Source organism: Euprymna scolopes, chromosome 20 (assembly GCF_053919585.1).
Source record: "Euprymna scolopes isolate OS-2025 chromosome 20, ASM5391958v1, whole genome shotgun sequence".
NCBI lineage: Eukaryota > Metazoa > Mollusca > Cephalopoda > Sepiida > Sepiolidae > Euprymna > Euprymna scolopes.
This window is the reverse complement of record NC_136501.1, coordinates 89,344,645-89,364,639: the sequence shown is the minus strand read 5'-3', so window position 1 is coordinate 89,364,639 and position 19,995 is coordinate 89,344,645. Positions and strand designations below refer to the sequence as shown.

General features: G+C 33.0%; 1 protein-coding gene across 2 annotated transcripts in view; it reads right to left on the bottom strand.

Moving 5' to 3' along the window:
* Nucleotides 1–19,995, bottom strand: part of LOC145241643 (SEC14 domain and spectrin repeat-containing protein 1-B-like) — a 122,815-nt gene that overhangs the window by 11,984 nt on the left and 90,836 nt on the right. The window contains exons 17-18 of one of the 2 annotated variants that reach the window (XM_080104771.1): nucleotides 19,313–19,790; nucleotides 2,774–2,944 (exon numbers count right to left, since the gene is read on the bottom strand). In XM_080104771.1, the coding sequence (XP_079960897.1) occupies nucleotides 2,894–2,944; nucleotides 19,313–19,790 (529 nt within the window). In that variant the 3' untranslated portion in view covers nucleotides 2,774–2,893. Of the gene's footprint in view, nucleotides 1–2,773; nucleotides 2,945–19,312; nucleotides 19,791–19,995 lie in introns of those variants that run through there. The other variant, XM_080104770.1, reaches the window with a different exon arrangement.

Below are 19,995 nucleotides of genomic sequence, written 5' to 3'. Positions count from 1 at the left end.
CAAGTCATATCTAATCTGAAATAATTTCAAAATTATAAAGCATTTTTTTATATCCGTAAATGTTGTCTCACAATAATTTTTTGATAAATTAAAGGATTTTAAAATAAATGGTAAAAATAATTCACAGAGTGAATGTAATATTTTGGTGAGAGTGTCACCAACACTTTTTTTTTTTGACAAAATTAGATGATCGTCGATCCATAAACTAAAAAATAAACAAACAAAAAACGATGTGGGTTTCATGTCTAAGACAAAGGATAAACTTTATAATCATTGTTTTTGTTTTAAAAATAAAAACTTGTGAATGTACATACTTTTTTTGTTTGAATAAAAAAGCATGAAGTAAACCATATAAATAAAACTGCTTACCTTCCATCCATATGCTTAATTTTAAGTTGTAAATTATTTTCTTTTATTTACTTAAAATATTTTTTTTAAATAATCAATCAGAAAAGTAATCAATAAGAAAAACAATTGTTCAACAAAATATGAACAACAATTATGTTTAGTGTAACACTTGTTACAATGTTAGCATAAAAAAAGGACCAAACCAATGTTAGTCACGTTACAGAGTTAGTATTTCTTTGAGCCATTCCAACACTGAAGAAATATAAGTTAAACATCTTATAAATCAAAATATGAATCTCTGGACAATTGGATGTTATTTTTTTTTAATTTATTTTTGGTTATTTTTTTTTTTTTTTATTGATTTTTGGTCATTTACTACCGGATATCTGTCATCATGAATCTGAATATTTTTGTAAATAAAAAATGGATGAAAAATATTTGCAAAATGTTCACTAATATTTTTGTATTATTGTTTCTTTATCTTTATTTGAGAAAAACTATTTACATGCAGAGAAATAAAACCGATTTTTGATTTAGTATCTCTACACCAAACTCATAAACAGTTTAAATAGGTTAAAACGAAAACTATGAAACTCACACTAGAAAGTTCATCGTTTTGTTTTTTCAGGGAGTGAAAGGGGCTTATAGCATTCCAATCCTTTTTTTAGCCGATATTGATCATTGTTGGAAATACTTTTGTTTTTCTGACAAATATTTAATAGATGTTCTTAACATCTAATCTTGGTTATAAAATTGAAAAACAGTAGAGAAACCCAACATAGAAAGGTACTTGAGCTCGTAGGGTGCCCGGAAAACTCGTCCCGGGAAAACCCGTCCCGGGAAAACTCGTCCCCTTTCGCTAGGTAGGAAAACTGGTCCCGTATTGAATAGATATCGATTGAAAACACATTTTATGATCGTTCTTGAAGGAGATATTGGTTTTTAAAATAGCCTATAGCCCCCCATAATATTTAAAAAAAATATTTTTACTTGTTTAATGTCGTTTTTTTTTTTTTAAATAAAATTGATTTTCTAAGTGTCCGTTTTCTACCTAACTAGCTAAGTTCTTAGTGGTTTCACTTATTTTAAAGCGTTTATTATGTTCATACAAAGTTAATTACAATTTTTTTTGTTTTTATTTTAACGATGATTTTTGGAGTCATAAAAACAATACAAACAAAACAAAAAAATTAAAAAACAGGGAGCGATTCGATTCTTCGTTACTTTTTTTGTTTTGGTTTTTTAATTATGATAGTTTTTTTGTTGTTGTTATGTTTTTGTTTTCTCTCATAGCAAATGCACTCATGCGTTATTTAAAATTATAGTTTTATCAATTATCAACATTTATTGTGGTCCTGTCAAATTTTGCAAAAATTAACTAATAAATTAAAAGCAAAATATTTTTTTGGCGCGAGAGATGCCATGTGCTAACAATCTCTGTTAACTCATTTTTAATTTTTACTTCAAAATTCTAAAATCAATCATTAAGAGAAAAAGTAATCACTAAATAAATTTATTAATCAATTTTATTGAAAACTCCGCTATCGTTTATCAAGAATCTTTTTAATTTCATTTTTTGTTGGTTGTTTTTCGGAGGGAGATATAGTTTTTACCTCCCCCCCCTCTCTCCAAATTATATTTTAAAAAATATTAAAATTTACTATTTTCTTTTTAAAACCAAATCTCCCTTAGTAATTTCTTTAATTTTCTATTTTTTAGCGATTATCAAGACCCCTAAGATGTGATATAACGGACATTATTTCTCGTTCTCACGTAACACTTATTTGTTTTCGGTGTTTTTTTTTCTTTACCGGAGAAACGATTCCAAATAAATTAAACAACAGTAAATAAGTAAATTCTTCTTTATATTAATATTAAAAAAAAAAATGCGGTCTCGTTTATGAACATAATAAACGCTTTAAAATAAGTGAAACCACTAAGAACTTAGCCAGTTAGGTAGAAAACGGACACTTAGAAAATCGATTTTATTTTAAAAAAAAACAAAAAAAAAAAAAACATTAAACAAGTAAAAATATTTTTTAAAAATATTATGGGGGGCTATAGTCTATTTTAAAAACCAATATCTCCTTCAAGAACGATCATAAAATGTGTTTTCAATCGATATTTATTCAATACGGGACCAGTTTTCCTACCTAGTGAAAGGGGACGAGTTTTCCGGGGTCGAGTTTTCCCGAGACGAGTTTTCCGGGGTCGAGTTTTCCCGAGACGAGTTTTCCCGGGACGAGTTTTCCCGGGACGAGTTTTCCTAAATTCAGCTAGTAGACATACATTGTTCAGTGTTGAATTGGCTTACAAAATTAAAGAAATAAAAGAACTTTGTAGTTCGATAAACTCTGACTCTAGAAATACAACTTTGTGATAATCTATAAAAGTGTTTCTTGAAAATATACACAAGTGAACACGGTTTATATTTTGTAAATTTTAATCAAAGAAAACGTATCACAATGCGCCAAAGTTCAATTGCCATGAAAGCATTTAAAATGAGAAAAGCTTAAAGGCAGGGGTCGTGGGAAAAGAATGTCTTTTAAAAATGTCTTTGATCCAGATGCTGGGAAGAGGCAGGATTAATGGACACCTTAAAAAAAAAAAAAATAAACAAAAAAAAAATGATAATGGGTTAGGATTGACCCCTAAAGATAAATTAAATCATCATAAAAAAATACTGGAAGTTTATTCAAATATTATTTTTATTGACTCAAACACCCCTCAAAAAGAAACTAATTTTCTTATCTTTTTTACTTACAATGCAGTTAAAACTAACCACTACAAAGATTTATTTATGAACGACAAATTTTTAGATTTATGGGTGGCCCTAATAAACTCAAAATAGTCTCCATCTCATAAACACTAGTCTAGTTGATTGCTAATCCCAATAAGCAATTATTTATGAAATTCAACTTTTTATAGTTATGGGTAGCTCAAATAAACTATAATTAATCTCTTTGAACACTAGGTAAGTCTAATACTTATCATTACAAGTGTTTTTATTTATGGAAATTAAATTTTGTGGCTATGAATGGCCTAAACTATATTCTCCACTTCTCATGAACACTGAGTCCATTCTATGAGTGTTTATTTATGAACATCAAACTTTGGAGTAACGAAAGAAGTCTTGATTCAAAGTCAATAGAATAAAATATTAGGTCAAAATAGGTTCCGGATATAAAATATTGTTACTTCCTGTTTTTATTAAAAAATAAATCTTTACACTAGAATACAAAAGTAATCAAATAGTTTCTATGATTTTTATTTTGGAAGAATTGGTATTAAATTTTTTTTCTCTTTCATAAAAATATTTTTTTCTTTTTGTTATAAAAATATTTAATGAAGTTTGATTATTATATTTCCAAATTAAAATCGTTTTCATTACAATTATGATGTAGCCATCTTTGAAAGTATCGCTAAGCAAATTGATCATGCCCTGCCTACTCATCCAACATTCACGTCTGTACAGATTTCAACGTTTATAACGATTAATGACCAGTTCACTCAAACAAAAATAGATTGCAAATGGAGATTTTGTCATGATTTGTCTCTTGCTTATGACCTAACACAAATTAACTCAAGTACATGATGCTGATGGACAATTTGCGATTCTTTTTCTAACAACATGTCCTGAACCGTGCTTATTCTCAGTTCTGTCTTCACTAGGATCTTCTGATCACTCGATCGTCTCAAAGATAAAATCAAAGTATAACAAACCCCAAATAACCTTCACCATCAAACAGTAAATCAATACTCGATGGCTGGCTGGGACAGTTTCTGAATGTTCATATTGGAACTACCTATATGCTCTATGTTTGGATATAGCATCGGCCTTTACTGATTGGTTTAGACAGCTACATGCCTTCAAGAAATTACAACAGAAACCGAACAGCCAGCCATGGTACACCTCTGAATGTGCTGCCGCCATTGCAAATAGAAACCACAATTGTTTAAACATAGACGTTTTGAAACTAAAGTCAACTTTAGAATTGCCAGCAATAATTGCAAACGGATTATAGAAAATGCGAGAGATCATCAAGTCAAAAGTAGAAGAACAGAATCTTAGTTCGTATGAGTTTTGATGAATAACAATCAAGGACCTAAACAGATGTGGTTCATCTATCCTGACCATCATCATCGGGCCCGAGGCAATTTCGTCAGAATCTGACAAAGCCAAACTCTTTGCCAAGAACTTTGCAGCAAACTCAACCCAATACGATCAGGGTCTCCTACCTCCAGAATTTTCTCCAAAGACTTAAAATAATCTGAGTAACATACACATATCTGTCCATGATATTGCAACACTCATCAAGAACCTTGATGCCAGTAAAGCAATTCGTACTGACAATATTTTAGTTATAGTAGTCAAAAAGTTTCTACCAGACCTAGCACCCATACTTGCAAAGCTGTTCAATCAATGCTTAGTAGAGACTAATTATCTTCTGTATGTCATAAGTTGCTTGAATCTATGTTAAGTAGAGAAATTGTCAACCACCTCAGCAAAAACAACCTACTCAGTGACAAGCAATATTGTTTCCATCCTGCAAGATCTACAGCTGATGTACAGACTGTAATTTCACATCGGATCAGTGAATCTATCAATGAAGGTTTCCTCTTAGAAGTAATAGCTCTTGACATCTCAAAGGCTTTTGATAGAGTTTGGCATAAAGATCTACTTCACAAGACTTCCAGCTATAGAATACCTGGAAATGTCTTAACCATTGAATCTTTTCTCTCTGATAGGTTTTTACATGTAGTCGTCAATGGGCAGAAGTTCGAAACAACACTATTATTATATTATGTGTATTAACACTGGTATGCCTCAACTCTCTTCCTAATCTTCAATGATCTCCCAAATCACATTCTAAATTCATTCACTTACATATATGAAGATGACGCTACCACCTCTGGCAACACTTCAAATACCAAAAACAAGATCTCTCAGAGTCTATCTCTTCCAACCTTGAGCATGTTGGTTAATTTTAACATATTTAAAACCAAGCTTCTATCTTTTCTAACTAACGCTCTGATCTCCATGTGACTGCAATTGATATGAATGGTCCTCTTCTCAAAAAAGCGCTCTGCTTTGACAAGCTTCTTGATCTGACCTTTACCCTTGATCTGAAATGGAAGATTTACACCAAATCTGTTGGCAAGGTTGCTGGAAAAATGATTGCATCATTTTATTGCTCCAGAAGGTAGCTAACTCCTGACGCAATCCTCAATCTGTATATAAGCCAGATACGTCCTAAAATGGAGTACTGTTGCCACATCTAGCTGCCTTGACAAAATTCAAAACCAGCTTTGAAACCTAGGTGATGCCCTTTTCTCTTTCCTCCAGCCTCTTTCCCACAAAAGAAAAGTTGTGAGACTGTTTCTTCTGTTATTTTCATGATAAGTGCTCGTCTGAGCTTCAATCTATGCCCCTCCCCTTGATAAACCTTCACAAAAACCACTATCAACAATTTCCCCCATTCCTTATCTATGCCTAAATCTAAACACAAATTCCATGAACAAAGCTTTTTTCCTGTGGAACTGTTTTCCAGCTGACTACAATATGATCATCTTCAAGTTCAATGTAAACAAGTTCTTGTTGAGCCATCCCTTAAATAATCAATTTGTATTCAATTTTCACCTCAAATGATTACTATGCTGCTCTCCTAGTGACCACCGTACACTTATTAACCCGTATACTTGAGTGGCCTCTGCGCCTTGATAAGTGGTGATCCCCATCAAAAAAAAAAAAAAAATTAAATGTTTTCATAATTAAAAGAAAAGAAATATTTTAAAAAGTACAGAAACAAAGATTATTTTAAAGAACAATTATCTGCATACTTATTTTTAGTAAAATAATTATTTTGAACCCAAACCGGAAGTCACAGGAAGTATTTTATATCCAGAATCTATTTTAGCCTAATATCATTTTTTGTTGATTTTGAGTCAGGATTCCTTCTGTTACACCTAAACTTTGCTTTCAGATGGCTCCAATAATGGGTAAATGGTTTCCATCTCTCATGAATCCAATCTAATAGCACTCAATTAGCAGTGACAATAGGATATTTGCCATAGAATATAAAATAGATTTAAATAAAAGACAATAAGAAAAGCTTCCGTAATTTGTTAGTTAGAAAACCAGATATAAAAGAGCGAGTGCCAAGAAGCAAGCAGAAGAAGAAACAAAGATAAAAACCTGTGCAAAAAGAACATGTTAAAAAAATGACTATAATGAGACGTTAAGAGTATACCCATATTTTAAATTGCTATACCGGGTTAGGATTATTAGAATGGGATAGTGTTCAGGACTGTTGGAGAAATGTACAAGATTAAAGTATTCATTTATGTAATCATTCCTTGTTGCGGTCCAAATAACCAATAATTTGTTTCAAAATTTTTTGGATGAGGATTGATAATTTGTATTATTTGGACCACTGTTCTCATCTTGAATGTTATTCTCACAATGTTTCGACCGATGTAACCTCCAACCTTCTTCTAGAGTATCTTGTCAAATTCGGGAATTTTTCTGTGGAACTCTGGAATCTGTACATTTCTAATGGAACCTTTAATTTAAATTGATATGTTGAGCAACGATGACCTACTATAAAATTTAATACAATATGGGAACCTGTTATGGTTGTGAATTATCCAAAATAAAAACAGAACAATGGTGTACGACAAGATGTGTACTAATAAAACACAAAGGGTTACAGAATAAAAAGAGCGTATGCGTCCCACCGAGCACATGAGGTTAACTCAGGAATTAGAGCTCTTTCTGGGATTGTTAATAGTTTCAGTATATATGGACGGTGAATGTCCATTCAGAGGGTGGTTCTACCACAACAGAACCATAAATAGTAGATAAATTCACCATTAAAAGTAACATATATGTGTTCATATTAGTGATGGGACAATTCAAACATTCTTCCCTGATTTCGATACATTTACAGATTCTGTTCTAAATTCCCTATTCTAATACAATTATTGATTCCGATTCTTTTAAATTTCTAAATAGAAAGTTGTTTTTCGGGGGAGAGTTACCGCAAAGACATGAAAAAAATGTACATATAATTTCCTAAACATAAAAATACACTAATGGAGATGATCTGTAACATTTAGTTTTACTGACAGTTTAAAATCAATAAACGTTTATCATTTCATCATTAATATAAATTAAGTTTTAATCAAAAACAAACAAATAAAAACAATGAGAAGAATCGTTTTTGGTATCAGAAAATAGGTGTAAATGTTTCTGATACCGATTCCGATATCCCAAAAAGTTCTGATTTTTTCGATTTCTGATTCCAATTAATCATCCCAACATTAGTACATAAAAATTAATATGCAATAATAAGTTGCGATCTACAGTGAGAAGTGATCATACTGCAGATCTAAAAACAAGAGTATGTTTAAGACTCCAAAATTCATATTAAAATTGTCCGTAAGGATCTGTGGCATAATGGATAAAGTACTACATTATATTCAGTTCTAAGTGACAATCTTCTGGATGTTGATGGTTCAATCCTCAGTGTAGATGATACTAATACAATTGTGAATTACTTATGACCTCATGGCTGATGTAACAAGAGCATGCTACCACGAGTTCCATTCAAAATTCCGTACAGATTCCCAAGTTCAACAGAAAAATTCTGGAGTTCAACAATGTACTCATGTAGATGGTCATTGGTTACATAATCTGAAACGTTGCAAGAATAACATTCAAGATGAGAACATTAGTCCAAATAATCCAGCCAATAATTCATCTTTATTTCTTCTGACCACCAGCCCAGTTTAATAATGCTAAAATCATCAGTGACAATAGGGGTATACACATAGAATATAAAATATTTAAATAAGCAATAATAACAAAGAAGTACATAAATGTGTAAAGAAAAACAGTTGGAAAATAAAACAATGAATACCAAAAAGGAATGAAGAAACTAGGATGGGATATATATATCCTAGCGGAATATTCCGTGTAACTTAACTGCCATATATATTTTTATAACTTACTACCTAGCTCTAACTATGTATTGAGTACTGTTGAAGTAAATACTTAATGTTTACGCATAAAATTATAATTTCGTATATTAATTTATGTGATTAAATGGAGTAGTCATATATATATATATATATATATATATATATATATATATATATACACTAGCAGGCTGCCTGGCATTGCCCTGTCAAAATATGCATAAATATTATATTTTAATTGATGTAGAATTCTTATTTATTATAGACAGAAATAGGAATTAAATGTAACATAAAATTTCTTTCAAAAAAATTAATTTTAAAAAAATCGAAAGGAACTGAGACATGTGCATGCAAGTATTATGTTTTTTTCTAGATAGTTCATTTTTTGTAAGTAAAAAAAAAATACTCAAGCCGAGATCGAAACTAAAACCCAAAGACCGTGAGTCAAATACGATAACCATTAGGCCAGTTTGAGACGACATTTGCAAAGGGTTTTCAAACAATTTTATTCTTAACATCGTTAGGTTTCATGTTTCACAGCCACGCATGTGTATTCGTGGAACAACTAGCAAACAGATAAAAATTTGATAACCACAACATACCAATTTTTCAATTTTGAATACTTAGCAGATGAAAACTGATGAAAAAGTTTGTCACATGTCTGAATATTCTATATACCAAATTTCAAGTTTGTAAATCAAAAATCTGTTGAATATATAGATTGAGAAGTGTCCTCACACACATACTCTCACTTTATATATATATATATATATATATATATATATATATTAGTGATGGGAAAATTCCAATAGTTTTATTGATTCCAAAAACAATTATTGATTCCGATTCTTTATAAATCTTTAAGTATTTAACGATAGAGTTATTACCCTGATTACCATAAGAACAAATGCTAAATGTTCTTATATTTTCTCAAACGTAAAAATACATTTGTGGGGGGGGGGATCATCGATAGATTTTGGTATTACTCATAGATTAAAATAGATAAATATTTATTTTATCTTTACAACCAGCAGTGGAAGATTTTGTTTCGAACAAAATCAAATAAAAACAGGCAATTAAAAGAATCGTTTTTGGCATTGAAAAATTTTTCAGATTCCGATAACTCAAAGAGTTCTAATTTTTCTGATTTCGATTAATCGTTCCAACACTAATATCTATCTATCTATCTATCTATATATATATATGATTCCTGGAAAATGATGAAACATATTTCATCATTTTCCAGGAATCGTATATATTATATAAAAGAATTATAATTAGACTGTCAAATTTAATGCGTAATGCGAACTTTTGCCAAATTTAATGCGTAATGCGAAATTTTGCCTAACTGAGTCATTTAACATTAGATATATTCATTAAAAAATTTAAAAAGGACATTTTTATCCTCAGCTCCCAAAATCAACAGAGATTAAACCATTTCTGTAATGATCCAGTCCCTGTTGATTTTGCAATGGGAACTTAGTTATGTGTAGTTCTAAGAGGTCCACCTTCCCAGGCCTTGCCTTCTCTTTTTGAGAAAGAGTTATTTTATTGCTAATCACCTGAGGCACACTTACTAGGGAATGCCAACAGGGCTGCCCAGGCACATTTTGCAGGTCAGAGTGTTCCTCCTTTGAGACGCTGACTTCTCAATCTCACTTTCCAACCCTGGTGTCTAGGTTCTTGCAGTGGGAGAGAACTAAAAACCTCTTCCCATCGCCATGGTTGTTAGGTTGGCAGTATGATTCTAAGGATTCAGACAGAAGTTAAAATGTTGACTTGGATCAGAGATTCGAATTGTGTGATTGCTAATCAATCATCCTCCACACTGATGATTCTTAGAAAAGGATGAAACCCATACACATGTGAATAAGAAGCAAAAATAATGTTATTGTTGTGTTTTTTGTTATTAGATTGAGATCGTCTTCAGGAGGAATTTCTAAGTTAGCATGGAGGAGTTCATGAGTTTTAAGTTACATCTGTTATTCCCAAAACATATATATATATATATATATATATATATATTAGTGATGGGACGATTCTAATATTTTTTACCGATTCGATACAATTACTGATTCTGTACTAAATTCCCAATTCCGATTCTTTATAAATCTGTAATCATGTAACAATAGTCATCATTTATTCTCGATTACTGTAAAAACTCTTGTTAAATGTGCCGATATTTTCTCAAATGTAAAAATACACTTGTGGAAGATGATCTAGATTTTAGTTTTATTGGTAGTTTAAAATCAATAAATATTTATCATTTTATCTTTAGTACTAGCAGTGAATGATTTTGCTTTAAATAAAATCAAATAAAAAAGACAAAAGAATCGCTTTGGCATTGGAAAAGAGGCACAAATTTTACGATTCTGATACCTCTAAACATTCCGATTTTTCTGATTTCCAATTCAGATTCATCGTCCAGACACTAATATCTATAATATAAATCTCACCTCTCTGTTTAAATGTATATATGTATGCATGTTTGTTTGTATGTATGTCTGCCTAAAACTTTTGACAGAGGCAACAGATTTTCACGAGATTGGTATAATTTCGAAGCTTGACCCTTTGGACGACAAATATCGAAAAAATTGGCTAAAATCATTAATTACTTCATCCTCAACTGGGAACTTTTCTACAAGGAGGGGTCACTTCTTTTGCCGGTATTTTCGAAAGTTATCCCCTCTTTTGATTGACTAGCCTTAATTTGAACCTTCGCCACTTTTGGTTTAACAATGGACGCAATGGCAAAACCGTCACATCTTTTTTTTCCTCCTTCACGGTACGGGTTTGAGCCTACCTGCCTACTACCACTTTTTTTTTTTTGTTCAACACACAACTGCAAACACCCGGGCATAGCCGGGCATTCAGGCTTGTATATATATAAAATACAAATTTTTCTCGGTTATACTACAGTATAAAAAAACACCATAAGCACATCTTACAAATACGACTCAACAAAAATATATTTAGTGTTTTTAGTAATATGAAATATATATTGACACTAATATGCTTAATTAGCGAATGCTATCAGCATTTGACTCTACTGAACAACTGAAACCAATATGCTATACAGCATATCAATCAAGCTAAAAAGCCTAAAGTCTTAGATGTACCAATAAATGTGAAGTACTTTTTGTACACCCATTTAAAATTGTCATAGACTCTTGAAAATTCAGTATGTTATTGCTATATATCATATGAGATGGCTGACCAATTGTTATGATTTCAGGTCCAAATGAACAGGTACAGCAGAAATTGGAATACACCCTACTAAAGCTTGACTGTCACAACTGGTGAAGTTCAAAAATGCAATCTGGAAATAAGGACACTTTAAACTTGGAAAAATGTCACAGAAACGTATAGAATGCTTCAGACTGCTTTTGGACCATCTTTCATGAATTGAGCATCAGCTTTTGAGTGGCATAAGAGATTCAGGGAAGGCAGGAAGTCTGAGGGCTGATAAGTTTAGGAGGAATAAGGAAGTCAGAACACCAGAGTTGATTGGCCAAATAAAGAATTTCATAGCTAAGATCATCTTGGATGTAATTGCTTACTTTTTAGAAAGATGGGCAAGAGAGTCTCCATTTTTGTTAGCATTTGTATATTTTTGTATTTGAATACAATGCAGTTTGATGTCAGTGTGAGAACTGTACACACATTTATTTGTGAGGAACTGAAGATGTGGAACATTTGCACAAATTTTGTCCCAAGAGTGCTCAGAGAAGAACAGACAGAAAGATGTTGTCATAGGCATCAAGACTGTTCCTCACTCTCCTTATAGTTCAGACATTGCTCTCTGTGACTTTTGGTTATTCCCTAAGTTCAAGGAAAACCCTAGAAGCTGTCATTATGAAACAATTGCAGAAATGAAGTTATGATGATGGTCATTGACATGCTCACACAAGATTGGGACCTTCCAGAATGCATTGCAGCTGGAGGAGATTACTTCAATGGGGAGGGGCTAGAGTTTCATGTGTGTACTATCAATAAAAATTGCCCATATGAAAAAAGTCTGGAAACCTTGTAAGTTATGTACTCTTATATTTGCAAAAATCCTAGCAACCACATCACTTCACCAATTGTCACTAAACTTGGTCAAAATATCACTTTGACTTTACAAAATGTGCCTGATATTTAAGTCAAGGTCATGGCATAAGAGAAAGTAGAGATTTCGGTTCTGTTCAGAGACACATTACTTGGCCCATATTGTAGCTAATGGAGTAACACATCTTATGACCTTGACAAGTTTGGTCATGGTTGAAATTTTGATAGAATTTCGACTTTTTTTTTTCGATATTTGATGCATAGATTTGATAATCACAATACAAAATTTCAGACTGATCCTAAAGTTTTGGAGTTATCAGTGTTTTCATAGCATAACTTTAGGAATACTTTCATAAAACAAAAAAGTAATGTTCGGATAAGACATGGCTTATCCTTACATTGTAAGTGGAAGTAACTACAAACACAAGTTCTTTTTTCCACTAAAAAATTAAGTTTCTAACTCGTGAAATAATCCACAAGCTTGAAAGCTTCATTTTCTTCTGCATCGTCACATTTTAAACCACAATAACAAAAGTAGACACTTATGTGTCTGTCTTGCTTCAATAATCACATGTGCAAATTTAGTTCTGTACGTTTTAGTGTGTACAAATAAACTGACCTGATATGTGATGTAGTTATTTCTCTTCTACCACGAGAAATCAAACATGGAAGTTCTCAAGAGAGCAAACCTAGACAGTGTGGAAGCTACCCTTGCTACTACGCAACTACGATAGACTGGGTATATTGCCAGAATGGAAAACAACCGAATCCAAAAGATGATCTTCTATGGGGAAATGGAAAATGGAACCCATAAGATGTAACAAAGCGGCACCTGAAGGCGATTAATATCAATGTCGAGAGTTGGGAGGAACAAGCCAAAAAAAGGAGTAACTGGTGGAACAGTCTCCACAAAAGGAAGAAATAGAGAGAAAGATCGGAGAAGCCTTAAAGCTGAAACACTATCGATGACACAACCTCGGCACCCACATATGCAGTGCCTGTGAATGGACGTTTCACACAGAAAGAGGACTATGCCAACACTGAGAGATAAAGCACTGAGGCCCCGACTGACGGACTGCATGATGATGATGATGACTAAAAAAAATCTGACACTATGGTCGGAAAGGGGGATTGAAAAATCAGTGCTCCCAAGGCAAAGCACTCCGACTCAGCAAAAGATACCTATGCAGCCCTATCAGCATTCTATGAGAGAGACATCTCAGGCGGCTAACAATAAACTAACCTCTTCTCAAAGAGAGAACGCAAAGCCTGGGAGGGTGAAACTTCTAGAACTGCTTAGAAACAGCATTACACTGCAATCAATAGGGAACAGGTCATTACAGGAATGGTTTAATTTCTGTTAATTTTGGGGCCAAAGGTTAAAAAGCCACGGCACGTTCTGTTAACTTTTTTTGAACTGCCATATTTTATTTTTGTAATAATCAAAACAATATTTCAGTTATTATGATTGTTATTCTTCAGCATATTCAGTTTAAGATCTGTTCACCATTGCTTACATGCATTAAATGGCTCCCTAGATTATAATATCTACAATTTGCGAAGCGACGTTTCTAGATTTATTTTGATTGACTTTTATAAAATTCACACTATTCCATCCTATCGCATATTTGTGTTTTTCATATAAAAGTTAAACTAATTGAAAGCGAAGGCAGCTTCACAGCCTTTTGTGCTGAGACGTCCAGAAAGCAATTAGCTTTGATCAATGTGAGAGGAAACCCCTCATATCAGACAATTGCTATTCATTTGGACACTCCCTTTTTGTGGGGAGCTGTTTTCCTCAACATCATGGGGAAACAAATATGTGAAACAGTGGACAGCTGAACTGGCCTTCAGCCAACGTTCATTTCTGCACCTGCGTATTCACTTAACAAGTCAACTTCTTGATTGACATCACTAAATTGGAACGCTTTTCACTTCCTATGGCATAGCGGTAAGATGTCAAATTTTCTGCCACTTTCTTTTCTGCCTTTGCGTCACGGGTTCGAGCCTGCCTGCCTACTAACACTTTTTTTTCTTTTACACCACCAAACACCTGGGCAACGCCGGGTACCCCCGCTAGTCTCATAAATAGAATGAGGCTTTAAATCCAACCAAATACATGTAGGTTTGCAATCAGGGAATTTGAAATCTTGAGAAGTCTTCATAACATCTGTAAAAATATTTAAGATCCAAATAAACTTTCAGCATTGTTTGCTACTTTTTTATTACTTTCATAATTTAAAAATGGCCAAAACTATATACTTCTTGTATCAGTCATATTACTAAGCTTATCTTGGATGTAATCACTTACTTTTTAGAAAAATGAGCAAGAGAGTATCTTATAGGCAAGTTTCCATTCTTGCTAGCATTTGTATATTTTTGTAATTGAAAATTTACTAAATAAAGATGTCTTATTATTAGCTATGTATGATAACTTCTCCATAACAAGGACAATTTCTTTTTATTCAGAAACAGAATTCCTCAAGAAACAATACAAATAGGAAACATATTCTTATATGCACATATTAAAACAGATTACAATGGTTGTCTTTGACATACATCAGTAGACATTAATACCCATCTATTTTTTTTCATTATTTAAATGGTTATTATTAAAAGAAAGATGCAAAAAAAAAATTTTTTTTAATTCTTTCATTTTGTTCATATTCCTCAACACCTAGTCTTGTATAGAAAATAGAATAAATTTAGTTGAAGTAAATTGAAATAGGTGAGTTGGGTGCTCGCAAAAACAATTGTATATTCTTTAATTTGAGAATTATAAATAAAAAGGTTTTATTATTATTAAGACTTCTACTCAATCATGGCTGATGGGATGAGAACAATGTACAGTTAAAGTCAGCTAATATACTTCCTAACTTCCAACATAGCGTTACAGAAAGCGGTGACAAGACAAATCAGTTCCTTCACTTTTTTTCTCTCATGCCCATAGCTCCATATCTTTCATGCCCATAGCTCCATATCTTTCATGCCCATAGCTCCATATCTTTCATGCCCATAGCTCCATATCTTTCATGCCCATAGCTCCATATCTTTCATGCCCATAGCTCCATATCTTTCATGCCCATAGCTCCATATCTTTCATGCCCATAGCTCCATATCTTTCATGCCCATAGCTCCATATCTTTCATGCCCATAGCTCCATATCTTTCATGCCCATAGCTCCATATCTTTCATGCCCATAGCTCCATATCTTTCATGCCCATAGCTCCATATCTTTCATGCCCATAGCTCCATATCTTTCATGCCCATAGCTCCATATCTTTCATGCCCATAGCTCCATATCTTTCATGCCCATAGCTCCATATCTTTCATGCCCATAGCTCCATATCTTTCATGCCCATAGCTCCATATCTTTCATGCCCATAGCTCCATATCTTTCATGCCCATAGCTCCATATCTTTCATGCCCATAGCTCCATATCTTTCATGCCCATAGCTCCATATCTTTCATGCCCATAGCTCCATATCTTTCATGCCCATAGCTCCATATCTTTCATGCCCATAGCTCCATATCTTTCATGCCCATAGCTCCATATCTTTCATGCCCATAGCTCCATATCTCCCCTGTGCATGTACTCTTTGTTATTATTATATTTAAGGAGTGATTTGATTTTCATAGTTTTCTTTTGGAGTTTATATTTAGAATTAAACTTATTTTAAAAAAAACGAAACTACAGAAAAATCTTTATGATGTATGTATCTGTCATGGAACAATAAACATAAACTGATCAAGTACTTTTTTGATTTAAGAAAATCAAATTTTATGACAAATCAGTGAGGCAGGCAGTATGCACCATATTTATTTAGGATTCATTAATATTCAAGGGCAGACAACTCGATTGACAAAATTTATCTATTTCTCCATAAGTAAGAGATCATTAATGGCTGCCAAAGATAGTTAATCGCTTAAAATCGTAAAATTTGATTTTCTTAAATAAAAAAAAAATTACTTGATCAATTTATATGATTTTTGGAATATAACATGTTTGTTCTGTGACGAGTACAGACATAAATCTTTTTTTTGTATTTTTGTTTTTTAAATGAGTGTAATTCTAAATATGCACCTTTTTCAACTTAATGCACACAAAATTTTGTATAGATTTCCAAGTTTGACAAGATGTACCTGAAGAAGGTTAAAGGCTACATTGGCCGGAACTTTGGAGGAATAACATCCAAGATGAAAATAGTTTAAATAATCCAAATGATATGTTCAAAAAAAAAAATTCAGCTGAAGAAAGATGAACGTTACATTAGCCAAAATATTGTGAAAAACAACAATCAAGATAAGAATAATAAGTCTGAATAATCCAAATGATACATTAAATACAACTGAAGAAAGGTGGACATTACATAAGCCAAAATATTTTTAAAAAACAATCAAAATGAGAATAATAGTCTGAATAATCCAAATAATCAATCCTCATCTAAAAAATACACAAAACAAATGTACATCTCTCCTAAACATTAGCCAAGTCTAATTTATTGAATAAGAAGTAAAAGGCATAGAATATAAAGTTATGTTTAGACAGGTAGCCATAATTGTGTTAGATAGAAAAATGGGGAGAGGGGGGAGAAGAGTTATTGGGGATAATAAGCTAACAGAAGGAATGAAGAGAAAAACAAGAGTAAGATTGAGTATTGTGAATATATACATATGTTATTGTCACTGTTAACTTAGTATTATTAGATTGGGTCAGGAGTCCAAGAGAGCTTGAAAATGTTTATAGTTTATTTGGGTCATTTGTAATTATAACAGTTTGATTTTTTGTGTTTGACAAAACAAAATACTGGTGTTTGGTTTGGAACTGAGACAGTTGCAATTAGTAATGGAGAGGATCTTAATATTTTAGGATTGGTTAAAAAAAAAAAAAAAATGGATGAAGTGACTAATCTATGGTAAAAAGTAAAATGTAGGTGCAAGTGCAGTATAGTCCACAGTCGAGAATTCAAAAAAAGAATATACACACACAATAAATAACTTTTACCAAAGGCATTAGCATTTTATTTTCTACAGACCTGTATAATCTTTATGTTCTGAAATTCTTTTCAAGTATTTTATTTCAAAATTAGATTCCGTTCCAAACTCTTTTTGCAACATATAAGAAAAATAAAAATGTCTACTGATGGCTTACTGTAGGTGGGAGAAGGATCATTCCTGAAAAAATAGTTTTTTTTTTTTTTACTCGTGTTCACCCCTAACAAGGCATATTGCCACTTGGATGTAATGGGCTACTATTTGGGACAATGCCTAGGAAAGATTAAGATATTGGTTTACGTTACATTTAAATTTCTGCATATCGGTACAGCCAAGGAAACAGGTAACAGGAAGGGAATTCCGAAGTCTGGCTGTTCAAGGGAAGAAACTAATAGAATAGAAAGTATTTGGGACAATGCCTAGGAAAGATTAAGATATTGGTTTACGTTACATTTAAATTTCTGCATATCGGTACAGCCAAGGAAACAGGTAACAGGAAGGGAATTCCGAAGTCTGGCTGTTCAAGGGAAGAAACTAATAGAATAGAAAGCTTTCTGACACTTAGGGACCTCAACAGTGAAGGGGTGAGATTTTATTGCTAAGTGGGTTTGTCGGGGATATGTACGTTGAGGGGGCACAAGTGCAACGAGTTCATCAGAGCACATTCCATTAAAATATTTGTAAAACAGGCACAGGGATACAACATTGCAGCGATGGGACAGGGGTTGTAGCCTAGTTGACAAAGTGGGACCTATTAGATTGAAAACTCTTTTTTAGACCCCATCCAAGAGGGAGAGGCTAGTGGTAGATGCACCAGCCCAAATGTGGCAACAATACTCCATGCATGGGTGAATGGTAGCCTTGTAGACATACAGGATACTCTTAGGTGTGAGTAGTCTTCTAGCTTGATAGAGGGAACCCACCTTCTTTGCAGCAGCTTTTGCAATGTCCTCAATGTATTTGTTCCAGTTCATATTGTTCGCAAATGTTAGATTGAGAAGTTTGAAGGAAGAATTCTCAGGTAGGGTGTTGTCATAGATATCGGCGGTTGGAGAAGCATCTCATAATTGTTAAAAAGAGAGCAAGTTAGTCTTATTAGCATTAAATGTTACCATCCATTCCATTCCAGTCTGGAGGTAATTTTCTAACAATTCTGCCATTGTCTTCGATTTATATACATCCGTTCTTCCCTTATGCATGTTATAAAGCATTGTATCATCAGCACATATACCCATCTCGGACACAATATTATCAGGGAGGTTGTTTATGAATATCAGGAATAACAGTGATCCAAGGCACTTCTGCATTAATGTTATGCTGCTTGGATGTATGTCTATCAATAACAACCTGGATGCTTCTATTGTCTAACAAGGATCCAATTAATTTTAGTATAGGTCCAATAATACTGTACGATTTAATTTTCATTAGCAGCCCTTCATGCCAGACTTTGTCAAAAGCCTTGGATATATCAAGGGCTACAGCCCTGGCTTCACCCGCCTTATCCAGTACATGGCCACTTAAGCTCACACGCACAAGGGCATCATGTTATAATCACTAGATCACTCTGGACGAACGTCTTGATATTTAATAATAAATGTTTAAATTTCAACTGTATTTCTTGCAGCTGTGTGGTTTATTCCTTGCTAATGGAGTCAGAGATGGTTTCGTGGCTGGATTCAAATCTCCTGACTGGCTGTAATCGTTATTCCCTGCACTGATGATTCCTGAAAGGATGAAACACTAGTGTCTGTAGGTATTAAAAATTATTTCAGTAATAATTATATATGTGCATGTATGTATATATATATTTTTTGATTTCTCGGTTGTTAATTATACTGCACTTTTACCAAACTGTATGATGCAGTAGTTTATGGATTAATAGTAAAAAGGTTTCAGGTGAACTAAGTAAGGAACTAAAGCTATCTTAAACAATACTTACATCGTGTAATCGCTGCAGTAGATCATCATCTTTATATCCTGCCATACCCTGTTCATAGGGGGAAGATCTTATAGGGGAAATGTCAAGTTGATTGCTAGCAGGAATCTTTTGGACATTAGCAGTTATAGGATGTCCAGCCATACTAACGTGATTATTTTGACTTATATTCATAGAACTCCTACCTAACAATGTATCGTTTTCTGGGAATATGGAATCATGGGAGAGATGATAATGATGGTGATGCTGATGGTGGTCACTCAATCGGCTAGAAGATGATAGTTTTGCCTGGAAAGGTGGAACTGGGGCGGTTGTGATAGGTTGCGGGTTAACTTCAGCAGTTTTTAAAGTGGTGTTGACGGATTTGGTAACTTCGTTCCAGTAGTCATTAAGTTCGGCAATCATTCGTTCCAGTTTTTGTAGACTGGCCATGATGGCTGTAGAAGCGACATTGTCGTCCATCAGAATATTCTTGGTATTTCTGAAAAAAAAAAAAAAAAAAAAAAAAAATCATAAATAAAGAATATTCTTGGTATTTCTGAAATAAATAAATAAATAAATAAATAAAATATACTTTGAAAGAAAATGAGTTCTTTTTGAAACGTAACTCTTTGAACATTGAGATGGCTCCTGACTCTTACAGCTATGCTTATATTATGTTCATTTAATTGTTGTATACAAGGAAT